We start from the raw sequence: 14,950 nt of genomic DNA, 5'->3' as shown, positions 1-14,950 counted from the left end.
TAAAATTGTTAAATTATAAAAATATGGGCAATTTTATTTATATACTTATTTTTTTCATAAAATAAAATATTTTAATTATAATAAATATTAATTATTTTTGACTAATAAAATATATCATATATATCTGTACAAATATATTAAAAAAAAGAAATTTACATACATAAGAATTATAAGAATATTTCTTTATCAAAATATAATATAAATACAATATAATATAAATATTAATATTAATATTAATACAATATTTATAAAGTGTCATATAATAATTTTAATTTGTTAAAGTATATTTAATCATCTTGATCTTATATAATTTTATTTTTTGATAAGAGAAATAACGTCTTATATAAAATATATACAATAATATATTATTATTTTGAAACATATATTTATATTTGAATATATTATTATGATAATTATAATTTTAAGAATATTATAATAATATTTTGATGAAATAAACAAATTTACATGAAAGAGAAAGAGAAAAAGCAAAAAAGAGATGATCGAAGGCCCGCCTAATAGTGAAAGAACTACAAGGATACCACCTATTGTTGTCACTATAATCGAGTTCTATAACCTATGTTTATAACATATTGGAGTGAGTCTTCAAGAGTGGAAAAATGACCCAATTCCTAGAAAAAGATAGACACATGTTGGATGGATCGTTATCTTTGTCAGAAATTCGCTGATTGGTTGACACTATTACAGTCAAAAACATTGATTTCATATGTACTTTACAAAGTGCAGAAAAAATTAACGATTAACAATTATTTCCAATCCATTATTTAAATTTATAAATAAAATATTCCGTGAAAGCTGTGTCATTTTTACTGTTAAATATCTGATAAGAAGTTTTTAATTCAGATGATATTGTGTAAAAAAGAGACAGAAAGCCAACCAAAAATATACTTGTCTCTTTCTGACCCCGATTTTCTATAGGATAGTATAGGGAAGACTCACTTCAGTATATTATAGTGCTCACTGCTCTAACCTCCATGCAGGGTGAGTGTTTGCATCATTAGGTTGTTGCGATTATATTTAAAATTGGAAAATGGGCGCAATCTCTCGCGAATGATTGGCGTATTTGCATCTCACGAAATTAATTTCCAAATCAACTTGAGTTTAGCCTAAGGCTACACGTGTCTTCGCTTGTCAATCTCCAGAATCTGCGGTAATCGCAAACTGCAGCCTCGATCCTCGATTGTAGTTTCCAGGCAACGTGATTGATCGATGTGATATAATTAATGAATCTCATGAATGTCCTAATTAACGAGAAAATCATTTTGCTTTCGTCTCTTTTTTTTCTGTGTGACGAAAAAGCGATCTTGCATCTTGCAGTTTTTAGGTTATGTAGATGGATGTAAATCATCTGCATTTTGATTATCGCTGCGACCTGAAATTAAATAATTGTGCAATTTTTACAGTACCTTAATAAATTTTTTATTTTATTTAAATTTAGTATTTTACTAAAAATTAAATTAAAATTTTTTTCACGATTTTCTTCATAATTGACAATTTTTATTTTTTTGATTAACTTACTGCCTGTAATTAATGTTAATAATATATTTTAGATGATTCCAGCACAGATATTCCGCTTGATTCACACAAACGGCTTCTTATGGCAGGCAACAAAAAAATCTCTGTTACAAAAGCTGCGTAAAAAGACTGGTTATACCTTGGAAAACTGCAAGAAAGCCCTGCAATTGCATGAGAATAATATAGAAAAGGTAAAAGATATATTAGGCCCTTTTAAGCATGCATATTATATCCTAATTGACTAAATGATGGAATCTCTTAGTCCTCTCTTGCTCCAGGCTGAGAAATGGCTAAAGGAACAGGCGCAACAGTATGGCTGGACACAGGCAGTCAAACTACAAGGTCGCAATACCGGTCAAGGTCTTATTACAATGACCATCGATGGACAATATGCTGCACTGGCAGAGATTAACTGCGAGACTGATTTTGTGGCACAAAACAAGAAATTTCACAGTCTTGCAGAGAGAGTAGCCACCACTGTACTGAATTTTGCAAAGTCCCAGGAAATTCAAAATGAAGTTCAGCGAACTGCCTTACATGCAGATAATCTCAAAGTTTTGTCAGCCGCAGATGGTAAGAGTCTGAGCGATCATTCCGCTCTAATCATTGGCGATGTGGGCGAGAACATCAAATTGAGACGCGCTCTGGCCATTAGTGTGCAATCGCCGGACGTGACGTTGTTTGGTTGCACGCATCCAACACCCATGAATCCCATACCTGTATCTTTTGGCAAGTACGGTGCCCTTATCGCTGTCAGGAGCAAGAATAAGGATGATATACTAGGCATGCAACTCTGTCAGCATATCATCGGTAAGTTTTATTTATCGCAAAGATAATAGAAGAATTTAGATTGGAAAAAAGAAAAGAAAAAAATACTCTTGTAATTGTTTCTTTTGATAGGTATGGACCCACAGAAGATTGGGAATCCACGAGTGGACGAACCGCACAACAATGTGGACGAAGAGTCCTGCATGATCTATCAGGAATTCCTACTTGATCCTTCTATCCCTGTACAACAATTGCTAGCAGAGACGGAAACTGAGATTATTGATTTTGCGCGCTTCGAGGTTGGTGAGAATCTTGACGAAGAATCAACAGTAGAGAGCATTCAGACTTGCGGCTGAAATCGATTTCAATATCTATGAAGGATCATCATGCGTTATTTCGATTATATGTCATATTTTCCATAATTTTTATGATAATACATGATGATAATAGCTATTATTTTTATTATAAGATCGAAAAGAAAGGACTTTATTTGAAGAGTAATTCTCGCATATAATTTCGTCATAGATAACAAGCGTCTAATAGAAAAGAATAGATCGAAATATTAAATCTTATTACTATATGTACAGTGTATCGTGTATAATAAAATCGATATCTTAACATAAAATCTAAATAGTGAAAATAATTATTATTATATCTCACCCTTTTTTTACTTTATATAACTTTTAATATACAATTTTCGGATTTTAATGCAATTTAAATTATTACACACTGATCTTTACTACTTGCACATATACTTTTTTTGTATTTTGCATTTTATTAATTGGCTTGTTATTAAAATCATTTGCATAAAAATATTTAAATATATTCATATAAAAAAAACAAATAGAATCTAAAAATTTATATGTACATCAAATAAAATCAAATAAAAAAATACACTACGAAAGATCTTCACGATACAAAGTGCTTGCAGGAGCCTTCGCTTTAGTTCTTTTTCTCGCAAGCCTCACTGACTTCCACAGCCACATCCGAGAATCTTTCTTCCAATAAGGCGCAATCTCCGCGGGGGAATGCCTTATACCCTGCACAAATTCTTTCTCATATGATTATTTTATATAGCATGATTAAATTGCATATAAATAAAATACATATAAATCTGCATGCTGTGAAATTGAATATTCTTGGTAGTTATTTAAAATTACTTCTCTTTTAATTTTATGATTAAAAAAAAAATTAATTGGTCATTCTATTGAGGAATCAGTTAGTCATAAAGTCGGGATAAATAAGGATATTTATACCTGGAAATTTAAAATTTCCATTCCCTGGATTACTAATTGGAAAGTTGATATTTCCCTCGTTTTGAAAACCGGGACGTTCTCTTCTTGCTCGGAATCATTAAAGTAATCCGTTTGCGCGTCGTTCGTTTTAAGTTCTGGAGAATCCCTGTCATTCGTTTCAAGCTCCAGATTTTTTAAAGCGGACGTAAAGTTTCTAATGTTTTTGTAAGGTCCAATTTCAACCTAAAAAAGAAAGAAACCTATTAAAAATTAACAATTGTTTTATAATCTCGTTTTTTATTTAAGCATTTATATCAGTCAATTTCGGAAATTTATTATTAAATATAATTTTACCTGAACTCCTTGAGAATAAACATTGCGATCCAAAACAACGGCGGCTGCAGCATCCTTCGTCCTAGTCATGGGATGATCATTCTCATCCCATTTCAGATTCTCGACTGCCCGAAAGAAAGTGCACGTTGTACGTTATAAAGAGAGTTCTCGTAAGAAGCATCTATCTATCTCGATATACCACTCGACTGATCCGAGTCCTCGTTTTGCCAATCCATTGAAGGATCTTCGCACCGTCGAGGGATGATAAAACGAAGACACTTCTCTGACATTTGTCGACGAAGCCCTCATCCTTCCGCCACCGTCTCCTGTCATGAAAAAATGTGCGGCGAGCGCACATCTTTTTGTTTCAAAAAATCGGATCGAATCGCATTAATAGGCCTTTCATAAATTCGACCTCCTTAAAAGGAACTTTTAATTATCGAAATTAATTAATTAATTAATAATCGGGCTTTTTCTTTTTACAAAAAAAAATAAATTCTTACTTTATTTAACGCTTTACTATTAATATTGTACGTTAGCTAAAATATAAATTAAATATAAGAAACACCGTATGTATAAAGAAAATATTGTACCTCAATTGAGAAACAGTTTTAATAAAATACACAATCTATTTAATTTCTTAATAATTTAATTTTCATGTTAATCCCGATTTTGCTCTAGATTCATATTTATAATCAACTTTATATTCCATATGCAAAGTTTTAATTTGCGCAATAATTCTTTCTCCCCCTCTTGTCCTTTCTCTTATCTCGAATCTCTTTAATTTTTCGCGTTTTTACAAGAAAAAAGAAAAAATGCATTTAACACACGACGGAACGAGCGGAACGAAACGCGCAAGCGAGGGGCTCATTACATGTTCTAGGACGTATAATAACCGCTTGTGCTCTATCTATCCGTGGCGAAGTAATGTTGGAAAGGCAGCGGAGGCTCGAGAACAGGTGTGCGTGCGTGTTGCGTGCTCAGGTGAGATCGGCGGGCCCCGGTGGGCCCCGAAGCGCGCGGCTGCTGTTGCTGGTCACGGCTCGCCGGCCGGAGTTCCGGGGCCCACTTCCGGACAGCACCGGTATGGTCTCCTTTTTAGCCGGGAAGAAGTATCAGTTGTTCGCATATACAGTTAGCCGTCGTACACGCATCATACGCGAAGAACGAGGTGTATCCTTGCTCCTTCGCGCGTGTCCCCCGCGAGATAGAGGCGGCGTTTAAATGGATCCCGATTGCTGATGTCCGCGATAACTAGAACAATGGATTTCTCCAGGCGGGTGAGTGATCATTCAAGGAGTTTGATGATCGTGAAAGATTCATGAGAGAGAAACGTGAGTGCGAAGTTCTTAGAAAATTTTTCGATGAAAAAGGATAAATCTCCTCCCCGCTTACCGTTGAATTTCGATCAGCTGTACATATTATATATTTTTGGAAAGTATTTAATTCCTTTAATTATTTTTTTTTCTTTGCAAGATTTAATTAAAGAATGTTTCTTTTTTTCGTTTTATTCTTCTTTTCATTTTATATTTTAATTAAAGATATTTTCTTCTTCTATTTTCCCATATATTTCTGCTCTGTTTAGTACTTGCATAATCACTTAATTTAAGCAGGAAACTAGATTTACGATCAAATATCATTAGGGAAGACGCGAAAAGAAAATAAGAAACTGTGAAAAATATTGGAAATAATTATAAAAAAAAATAAAAAAAATATGTGGATAGTATTAACAAGATTATAAATAATATTAAAGATAATTAATTAAATGTACACTAAACTAAGATCAGTAGAGTGATTGTAAAAAATAATAAGATATATTTACTAACATAAAATAGAGCAAATTTCCGATATAAATTTTGATTACTTTTTTTTTGAAGAGAATTAAATTTAATTAATTTAAATTCAATATTTGAAATATTTTTGACTTTTATCTACGTATATTTATACATCTTAACAAACAAATAAAAATTGCATTTTCCCAAAATTTTATGTTATAATGTTATTTCTTTCTTCATCCATTATATTATTAAATCATTATACGATTTATTCGAAAAAAATTAATCCTTCTTATAAAAATGATTTGTAAATATTTGTGATCAAATGACAGCGAGTTTTCACCTTTTGACGCAATTCTCGCACAAAAATGCGCATACGGGCGGCAGTTGCGACTTCCTGTCTCGTAGTGACGGTAATTGTCGCGAATGATGCTTAAGCGCGTGTGCGTGCGTGCGTAAAAGTGTGTGTGAATAAATGATATGCGCATGCACACACACACACACACAAGGAGGAAAATAAAACCGGCACAATGCCGCGATGTAATGGGCCCCATCTTACCGGGATCCGATGTGGTTACAGGTCAATCAACTCGAGACAATGGCAAGCGACATAAAGTTCCTTATTTAGACTGAATTATTTAGAAATCGCAAATTACATAATTACTATCATTTAGAATAAATAACAGTAATTATAACCCGCGGTAAAAAAATATATTTAAAAAATGCATCCTTGTTTAATTTAAAATTGATCCTCTGCATTTAATTTATCCAAGAGTATTTAAAAAGTTCAATATACTTATACATTTTGAAATTTCTTTTACATATTCATTTTAAATTTGTGTTTTACTTGAAAATAAATTTTTTATATGATAAAAATTTTTGTAAACATGAAAAATGTTGTAAAGTAAACTTGAATTATTTTGCTGTGTTGTAATTATTTTAGTTATTTAAATAAAAAACTATTCATTAACTAAATAAATAATTAAAATAACAAAGAAATGATTATTACAATTAAAATTGATAATAGATTTAAATATATCAAAACAGATTATATTTAAAAAAATCATATGAAGATATCTGAATTAAATTAGATTAAATACTTACACTTAAGATATCAAACAATTTCCTACACCTACGTCGAACACGCACTCATGTGCACCTGCGAGGTAGAGATCTTCGCGAGCTCTGGTAACTCAGTTTTCAGTCCGCTCGCGAAGCGCGCGAGCGCAGTTTCTCGTGTTGCAAAACTCTTGCCTCGTTTGCCTGTGAACTCGCCCGCGCGAAACATGCCAACAATGTTATCGTACCGGAATTAGTTATTGTTAATTATTTCATTGCGTGCATATTCGACGCTCGATCCTGAAAAATTCCCACTTCGTATTTCGATTTTTCCGGCATTTCTCCTACAGCAGTTTGGAGAACTTGCTCGAGTACTCCAGTGTTCTGACTTTACTCTTGACATAAGATTTCTAAATAAAATAATCGAATTGATTTATCGTTATTTTATGATGTAAAATATCGACTCTTATATGGGAAATAAAAGTCGATTAGAAAAGTTTTAAAAAGAGAGAAATTCTTGAAAAAATTGGACCTTGTTAGTGATAAATATGACGAGCGTGCTTTATTCTGAAGATTTGAATACCATCCTGCAGGATGACAGGAGCTACCGCAGTGATGATTCCAGCGGCGAAGTCTTCAAGAATATCCCGAAGAACAGTAGCACTTTTCGCGTCTGGAAGATCGAAGTGAGTTATTATCAATAAACATACTTATTTTCCAACAAAATAAAAAATCCCAATGTGTGTACATAATTTCTATAAATATAATATTTCTATAAATAAAATATACATATAAAAAATATAATTTAAAAAAAATAAAAATAATTTTAAAAAATAATAAAAAATATAAAGAAAATTGTCATTTTAAAATTATAATTTTGTCAGTTTTATGATAATTAAATTATCTATAATATAATAATTATATTAAATAAGTATTATTTTATTTGTAATAGTAATTATATTTGAATGATTTGATAAAGTGATTATTAAATTTGTTATTACAATTTTATTTATTACTTTTATGTTATAATTAATTTCTTTTCTTAATCATTCCAAATATTTTTTTTTTGACATTTCACACTTACATATTTGTCGAGCAGGGTCTGCGTGCAACAGCCGTAACTAGCAACAATATGGGGCTCTTCCTCTCCGAATCAGCATACATCGTCTATGCTGTATCTGCGAAGGACGGTGCTCTTCCTTACCCAAGCATGCCGGTACTTTTACTTTACATTGTGTTGCATCGTCATAAAAGAAACCGCAATTGTGCGAACATTTCCTCATATACATGTAATCCTTGTTTCCGACTCTTCTACATGAAGCAATCTTTTTCGCTAAATTTAACTCTTCTAGATTGCTCCTATTAAACCTGTTGCAAAAGAAAAATTAGTGCTTAATAATTTAATTATAAAAATAATAACTCAAATGAACATTTGAAAATTTCGACATTAAAAATTTTGAAATATTTTATTTAATTTTGGAAATTTTATATATAATTTATTTAAATTCTCTCTCTCTCTCTCTCTATCTATCTATCTATCTCCCTATACACACATACACACACATACATATACATGATTTTATATTTGATGTGATTAATAACATTTATTCCTAATAACAAATTAACATTCAGAAAACAATTTTGTCGAAACAATATACTCAATATAAGATTTTTGAGATTTCTATTCTTGGGACACGATTGATAGATTAAGGACCTGAAGGATACCTCGGTGGTACGTGCCATCCATTTCTGGATTGGCGTCAACTGCGACTCGACAGTGTCCGGTGCTGCAGCGCTTCGCGCCGCCGAGCTCGACTCGCAGATCTCGGCAATGATCCTGATGCGGGAAGCGCAAGGTCGCGAAAGCTCCCGGTTCCTCGCTTATTTTCGGCAACGATTGATCATCGAAAACCTGCATTTTGACGATCCACCCGTTTGCACTCTTCATCGAGTCTCCGGGGTGGCCGTGCCGATTCTAACAGAACTGACGAGAGTCAGCTGGGAGCATTTTAGTTGTCGCGATGTCATCCTAGTGGATATTCGTGCAAAGTATGTTATTAGAAGTTTAATTTATATACTATATAATTTATATATTTCACAGAATACTTGGGACAAAAAGTATGTGGAAATCTTTGTCAAAATTTTTGCGTACAAAGAATATCTACACTTTTCAAGAAGTAAGATCTGTTCCTTTTAACGCTATTAAATAAAGCTTAATCCGTTTTATAATTAAGACTTAATTTAAATAATGAAAAATTGTACGAAACAATTCGTTAAATAATCATAAAAATCTACAATTAAGTAAAATGATACAAAAAAATTATTTCTGGTTTTCTTAGAGGTGTCATCTTCTTGTGGCTAGGATCCTTATCAGATCCATTGCATAAACGTCACGCTGCTAGTCTCTTAGAATCCCGAAAAGAGAATAATAACGGCCGTGTAGTGGTGGTCGAGGATGGCTATGAGCAAACGTTGCCCGAAGACGACAAGCAGCTCTTCAGCAGCGTGCTGGATCCCTCGATGAGGGTAGTGGCGCCTGATCGCCAGCACCGCATCAACCCGCCGAGTCCCATTAAATTGTACAAGTGCAGCGAACAATCGGGCAAGTACAAGGTCGCCGAATTGAAATCTGGGCCGATCCTTTGTAGCGATCTAACTTCCAATTCTGTGTACTTGGTGGATCGGGGTGAGGCAGGGGTGTGGGCCTGGGTGGGCCGTGATGTCAACGCTAGGGAAAAATTGGAAGCTGTTAGAAACGCGCGTGGTTTCGTCAAGAAGAAGAATTACAGCGACGGCATGCCAGTGGCCAGGGCGATAGAAGGTAGTATACGAGACGGATTTACTTCAGCTTGAAAAAATAGTTTTTCAAGTATTTACAAATTTCTTAAGAATAAACAAAAATGCAACGACAATATTTTAATTAAAAGAAAATAAACATTTTAAGACAAGGCTAAAAAGAAGTTGATTGTAAAAAATTTTTGTCAAAAATTATATTAATGGCATGCAATAGTTGGATAAAAATAAAATAAGTGAAATGAAATATATACAAGGTCACGAACCGGTGGAAATGAAAGCATTATTGAGAGGCTGGGAACCTTCCAAGACTAGACCACTAACTTTGCCGATGAGTTTCGAATCCGATTACATGAATGAAAGACCCAGAATGGCGGCTGAGTGTCAACTGGTGGACGACGGATCCGGTGAACGGACTTTGTGGAGGGTCGAGCAACAGGAAGGCATGGTCCAGGTAGAGGACGACAGGGGGATTTATTATGCAGAAGCTTGCTACGTGATGCTATACAAGTACGGACAAGGACGAAGGTGTCGAAGTATTGTACGTAGACAATTATATCACGCGTGCGAGTCTTTCAAGTTCATAAATTTTTTCCTAAAAATGTCTATAAATATCTATTATTAATTTATATGTTATTAAATTTTTTTGTTAAACGCATTACATTTAAAATTTTTTTTCCAAATTATATCATAATCCTGCAAAAAACTAGATGAAATTATGAAATGTTTTATGAAATTGTTTTCAGATTTATTGTTGGGAAGGTGTCCATTCTATCAAGGTAGATCGTGACGCAGCGTTGACAGCAGCTTGTCATTTATCCGAAGAGACGAATGCGCAATTGGTGAAGGCATCTCAAGGCAGAGAACCACCTCATCTATTGCAGATCTATGATGGCAAGCTGAAGATACTTGCTGGACATCACCGTGATTCGCGTAAAATTTACCTATTTAATTTAATTTAAACTATTATTTAAATAAAAGTTTACAAAAATAATAACATACAAAAAGATATATAAAAGACATAAAATTTGTCATATTTAAATTGATAGAAAATTGTTGAAAAAAATAAAATGAAATAAATTTCAAAATTTACACATGAATATAAAATATACAGGGTGACCCATTTTAACTTAGGCAGCCAAATAACTCGAAAAATAAGCAAGATAGAGAAAAATGTTTTAGACAAAAGTTGTATGGTTTCGAGGGGGCCATAAGATGGTATCATTGGTTTGACCTTGAAGAGTCATTTGAAGGTCACGTGAAGGTCACTTCAATTTTTTTAAATGGAATACCCTATATATTTTTGTACATTCTTGTAGCTTATTTCGAGAGCTTTCCAAAACACTATAATTAAGTACCTTTCCGTTAAGTACTTTTTGAGTTATGATGCTTGAAATAATTTCTTAATTTTACATAAACCGTAAAATATCTTGTAAAATATTCATTTTTCGATTATCTTACCTTAATACTTTTATGTACAAAATAATGAGAGGAATCAATTGGTGTAAAGAAAACACATAGTTGTTTTTAAGAAAAAATATGGAATTGTTAATTGCAAATTACATATTTTTTCTTCGAAACAACTATGTGTTTTCTTTACACCAATTGATTCCTCTCATTATTTTGTACATAAAACTATTAAGGTAAGGTAATCGAAAAATGAATATTTTACAAGATATTTTACGGTTTATGTAAAATTAAGAAATTATTTCAAGCCTCATAACTCAAAAAGTACTTAACGAAAATGTACTTAATTATAGTGTTTTGGAAAGCTCTCGAGATGAGCTACAAGAATGTACAAAAATATATAGGATGTTCCATTTAAAAAAATTGAAGTGACCTTCACGTGACCTTCAAATGACTCTTCAAGGTCAAACCAATGATACCATCTTATGGCCCCCTCGAAACCATACAACTTTTGTCTAAAACATTTTTCTCTATCTTGCTTATTTTTCGAGTTATTTGGCTGCCTAAGTTAAAATGGGTCACCCTGTATATTGCTTTAAAGAAAGAAAATCTGTAGATTGCATCTTCCCATTTTCTACAATGAAGCTTCTTGATTCATAGCGCCAAAGAAATATCTGGTCAGAGTGTTCGGTTCGACGCCATACACTTCAAAAGCGGTGGAACGTCCGTTGCGGGCGAGTAGCTTAGATTCCAGCGCAGTGTTCATCCTCTTTTCCAGCACACCAATCGTCTGGTGCGGCAGCAAGAGCACGGGTGACGCTCGACAGGCGTCGCGACGTCTTGCGCCCAGAAATGTACCCCTTGTCGCTGAGGGGAAGGAGGACGACGATTTCTGGCTTGAGCTTGGAGGTAAATTATAAAAAGAGAAAAATAAAGAGGTAACTTTTGAGCGTTTCTAAAATTATTCGGGATACTTCATTTATTTTCTTCAGGAAGAGGCAGTTATGGCGCGGAGACCGAGGAAGTCGGCGAGGAACTGGATAAACACCTCTTTCAGTGCCGCACCGAGAACGGCCTCTTCGTGGGCGAGCAAGTTCTCGGATTCCGACAGAATTCTTTGATACCAGAAGCTATCTGGTTGCTAGACGCCGGTAGTGTAATCTGGGTGTGGATAGGCAAATTTTCTGTTCCAAAGACATTGCAAGAATGTGTCGAGGACGCTACTATATATCTTTATACACATCCCGCAGGTCGAAATCGCAATACGATCATTTCAGTAATCAAGCAAGGTGAGCTCGAATGATAAAAAATAAAAAACATATATCGCTTTTTTCTCCTTAGAAATATTTTGTTTAATCATTCTTTCTTAAAATCTTCGTTAGATTTGATTTTATCTTTATTCTTGTCGCACAGGGTTGGAACCGGCCACCTTTATTGGGCTGTTCGAGAACTGGAATCATAATCTATTAAGAGATTACAAGCCGTTCGAAGTTTTCTGTGCCTTGCTAGAGGACAAAGATCAATCGACGAGAACGCAAATGCCCTCCACCAAAGCCACCACAGATTTCGATAATTATATCAAATATCCGCCGGCGATGCTAAAGAGTGAGCCAGAGAACCTGCCAGCTGGCGTTGACGTCAGACGCAAAGAGATGCATCTGACTTATGATAATTTCATCGCAATTTTCAAGATGGAACCTGCAGAATTCGAGAAATTGCCCGCTTGGAAAAGGCAGAGGCTCAAGCAGGCCGCTGGACTCTTCTAACTTTTATAAATCGCTTCCTCATGTACAGGATATATCCTAAATTTATATCTTTTGTTTTCGACAAAAGATAAACTTGCAGGCAATTTTAACGAATTATTTTATATTACTTTACTCCTCAACGTTAACTTTGTATAGATGACATATATTTTATTATTCCTGCTGGTATCGCAGGATATACATGAAGCCACTTAAGAAAAAATTTAAGTAGGTTTTTTTTTCGAGAGCGCCAGCATTTAGAAATTGTATGCTTTGTGCACATCCCACAATATTTTTATTAGAAATATTTAAAGATTAGATTTTATAATCAACACTTACTGTTTGGAAAAAGTTTACTATAATTTAAGTTTATATAGAGCTGAATTAATTAAGAATCTTATGCAGACGTGTCCATCACTTCGTGTTGAATTGTACGCACAGTCTCCTCCTCCACGATAATCGGCTGCACTGTCTTGGTAAGCACCGCAGTGGTGCCGGGCTTGTAACGATAATTAATTTGCCGCTCGCCTTTCACGCAGGCGGTATCATATGGTCGCAGATAATCGACACCGGTCTTACGAATGACGCAAAGATCCACATTGGATCCCGACGCTAGATCGTTGAACACGCCTGCGCGAATTGCATCTGCTACCAATTGCTTCGCTTCTTCCTCCTAAAAATGATAAGTCAGTTTTTAATTCGACGAAAATATATAAAAAGGAGGGAAAATGTATACATAAAATAATTCATAAAAAGTTGTATAAATATTTAACAGAATAGATTAAATAAAGAATAATAAATAATGATAAAATTATCACTTATATATATAATACAAAATCATATTAAAAATGAATATTTTAGACTCTAAATTTATTAATTCAGTCTCCTCCTAATTTAAAATTTTAAGATGGCAATGATTTTATACTCTAGATTTAATTAAGTTATTCGATTACATATGATTAGAAGTACTCGTTACCGGTAAATCGGGCCTCCATCTACTTTCAAAGACCGCCATTGCCGCCAATGATCCAGATCCCATAGTAGTATATTTCAGCTTCTCGGTAGAACCATGTGGATAAATGCAATACAATTGCGGTCCATCAAGATCAAAACCACCCAAAATGAGTGCGGCACCAATATGACCCTGATAACGAAACAGCATTTGCTTAATCAGTGTGTTTGCAGTACACACTGGCACAATACGACCAGTATTCAGGCGATGCAACTCCAATTGACTGGCTATCATCTCAGTGGTCATTTCAGTGTCAGCTGCTGTGCCAGCTCCGCAACAACTGAAAAAAATTGGAATGATTAATAAAAATTCGAATAGTTTAAATATATCATTCATAACATTAGAGATTGACAGAGAGAATCCTGTGACACTCACTACATATTGGGAGCAAGATAGTGAATTTTCAAACTATATTTATCTGCAACAATCGTGTCCTCTGTAGCTCGCGTATCACCACCAAGAATAACACCATCCTTATATACTACACCAGCAATAGTAGTACCTGTCTTGACTGCTTTTGGAGCAGCAAAGCCTTTTTTGATCAAGGCATTGTTCCTGTGCAAAGTAAATAAACATTAAAAAGAATTGTCTCGATATTAAAAGATATATGAATTAAGTATATCATTCTTGTTATATATATAAAAATAAATATTTTTTAAAGTGGATATTAAAGTGACAAAGTTCTAGCTTTAATATATATATGCATCGCTTTAAAATATTTTAACATAGAAAAATATTTTATATACAAAATTACTTTATCATTATTTTATGTAACAAGTATCAATCAACAATTAATTAGGAACTATAAAGATTAACATTATTATTGTAATCAAATAATAATAATAATATTATGACATAGCAATATCAAGAAATTAATTTGACATGTTAAATTAAAATTCCATCATCGAAATTTTATTCTTTCTTTTTTATATAATTAAAATCGTTTATAAGTATATTTTAATATTATATAAAAATTTTTGTATTATGAATAAAATTTGATAGAGCTATGTGTGACACAGCAATATCGATATATAGGTTAACTATGAAAACTATAAGAAATAAGCCCAATTTAATTTTATGATACAAAATAAAATATTTACCTTTGACAGAGATCAAAGGAAAAGCCCGACGGTGGAATTTCTGGCGCGAGAAGCGAAGTCATGACTTTTCTGTCAAATATATATCGCTACCAAAAAATGACACAGATACCCTACGTGATCCTACGATTCTGCGTGTGTATCCATCAACTGCACGTCACTTCACATCATGCACGATTCACACTGCGCGCGATAG

The 14,950-nt window shown here is 33.6% G+C and overlaps 4 protein-coding genes across 7 annotated transcripts; 2 read left to right on the top strand and 2 right to left on the bottom strand.

Moving 5' to 3' along the window:
- The first annotated feature begins 912 nt into the window (after window positions 1-912).
- On the top strand, window positions 913-2,932 carry Mefts (elongation factor Ts, mitochondrial). 3 transcript variants are annotated; one of them, XM_083093471.1, is made up of 4 exons: window positions 913-999; window positions 1,569-1,724; window positions 1,812-2,343; window positions 2,434-2,932. In XM_083093471.1, the coding sequence occupies exons 2-4, from the start codon at window positions 1,569-1,571 to the stop codon at window positions 2,655-2,657; spliced, it is 912 nt and encodes a 303-aa protein (XP_082949597.1). In that variant the 5' UTR covers window positions 913-999; the 3' UTR covers window positions 2,658-2,932. The 3 variants fall into 3 exon arrangements, with proteins under 3 accessions (XP_082949597.1, XP_082949596.1, XP_082949595.1); XM_083093470.1 differs by lacking the exon at window positions 913-999 and adding an exon at window positions 1,008-1,168; XM_083093469.1 differs by lacking the exon at window positions 913-999 and adding an exon at window positions 1,306-1,420.
- A 124-nt stretch (window positions 2,933-3,056) lies between these two features.
- Window positions 3,057-4,120, bottom strand: LOC145968173 (uncharacterized). Its single transcript, XM_083093484.1, has 4 exons — window positions 4,069-4,120; window positions 3,891-3,994; window positions 3,558-3,779; window positions 3,057-3,341 (listed from the first exon to the last, which is right to left on the bottom strand). The coding sequence occupies exons 1-4, from the start codon at window positions 4,103-4,105 to the stop codon at window positions 3,198-3,200; spliced, it is 507 nt and encodes a 168-aa protein (XP_082949610.1). The 5' UTR covers window positions 4,106-4,120; the 3' UTR covers window positions 3,057-3,197.
- An 843-nt stretch (window positions 4,121-4,963) lies between these two features.
- On the top strand, window positions 4,964-13,429 carry Qua (villin like protein quail). Of its 2 annotated transcripts, XM_083093457.1 has the most exons (10): window positions 4,964-5,149; window positions 7,297-7,389; window positions 7,803-7,919; window positions 8,409-8,752; window positions 9,043-9,524; window positions 9,754-10,037; window positions 10,243-10,429; window positions 11,564-11,812; window positions 11,896-12,192; window positions 12,317-13,429. In XM_083093457.1, exons 1-10 carry the CDS (start codon window positions 5,111-5,113, stop codon window positions 12,667-12,669), a joined length of 2,445 nt encoding a protein of 814 aa, XP_082949583.1. In that variant the 5' UTR covers window positions 4,964-5,110; the 3' UTR covers window positions 12,670-13,429. The 2 variants fall into 2 exon arrangements, with proteins under 2 accessions (XP_082949583.1, XP_082949582.1); XM_083093456.1 differs by lacking the exon at window positions 4,964-5,149 and having other exon boundaries at window positions 6,861-7,389.
- Window positions 12,791-14,917, bottom strand: Prosbeta2 (Proteasome beta2 subunit). Its single transcript, XM_083093474.1, has 4 exons — window positions 14,758-14,917; window positions 14,033-14,212; window positions 13,622-13,937; window positions 12,791-13,318 (listed from the first exon to the last, which is right to left on the bottom strand). The coding sequence occupies exons 1-4, from the start codon at window positions 14,817-14,819 to the stop codon at window positions 13,043-13,045; spliced, it is 834 nt and encodes a 277-aa protein (XP_082949600.1). The 5' UTR covers window positions 14,820-14,917; the 3' UTR covers window positions 12,791-13,042.
- Between the last annotated feature and the right edge of the window lie 33 nt (window positions 14,918-14,950).

The sequence above is a fragment of the Camponotus vicinus genome, unplaced genomic scaffold (genome assembly GCF_025532165.1).
Source record: "Camponotus vicinus isolate PSW18456_S1 unplaced genomic scaffold, iyCamVici1.0 SCAF_3, whole genome shotgun sequence".
Taxonomy (NCBI): domain Eukaryota; kingdom Metazoa; phylum Arthropoda; class Insecta; order Hymenoptera; family Formicidae; genus Camponotus; species Camponotus vicinus.
Note: the sequence above shows the minus strand (reverse complement) of the source record. Positions and strands in the feature narration are given on the sequence as shown.

Coding starts and splice junctions, on each gene's coding strand:
- Prosbeta2 (XM_083093474.1), bottom strand. CDS start 14,819: ATGACTTCGCTTCTCGCGCCAGAAATTCCACCGTCGGGCTTTTCCTTT. Junction 14,213..14,757: donor TCCTTTGATCTCTGTCAAAG/GTAAATATTTTA, acceptor TACTTTGCACAG/GAACAATGCCTTGATCAAAA. Junction 13,938..14,032: donor TATCTTGCTCCCAATATGTA/GTGAGTGTCACA, acceptor AATTTTTTTCAG/TTGTTGCGGAGCTGGCACAG.
- Qua (XM_083093456.1), top strand. CDS start 7,252: ATGACGAGCGTGCTTTATTCTGAAGATTTGAATACCATCCTGCAGGAT. Junction 8,753..9,042: donor CTAGTGGATATTCGTGCAAA/GTATGTTATTAG, acceptor TGGTTTTCTTAG/AGGTGTCATCTTCTTGTGGC. Junction 9,525..9,753: donor AGTGGCCAGGGCGATAGAAG/GTAGTATACGAG, acceptor AATATATACAAG/GTCACGAACCGGTGGAAATG.
- LOC145968173 (XM_083093484.1), bottom strand. CDS start 4,105: ATGGATTGGCAAAACGAGGACTCGGATCAGTCGAGTG. Junction 3,995..4,068: donor GGACTCGGATCAGTCGAGTG/GTATATCGAGAT, acceptor TCTTTCGGGCAG/TCGAGAATCTGAAATGGGAT. Junction 3,780..3,890: donor TTTATTCTCAAGGAGTTCAG/GTAAAATTATAT, acceptor TTTCTTTTTTAG/GTTGAAATTGGACCTTACAA.
- Mefts (XM_083093469.1), top strand. CDS start 1,352: ATGGATGTAAATCATCTGCATTTTGATTATCGCTGCGACCTGAAATTA. Junction 1,725..1,811: donor ATGAGAATAATATAGAAAAG/GTAAAAGATATA, acceptor CTCTTGCTCCAG/GCTGAGAAATGGCTAAAGGA. Junction 2,344..2,433: donor ACTCTGTCAGCATATCATCG/GTAAGTTTTATT, acceptor TTCTTTTGATAG/GTATGGACCCACAGAAGATT.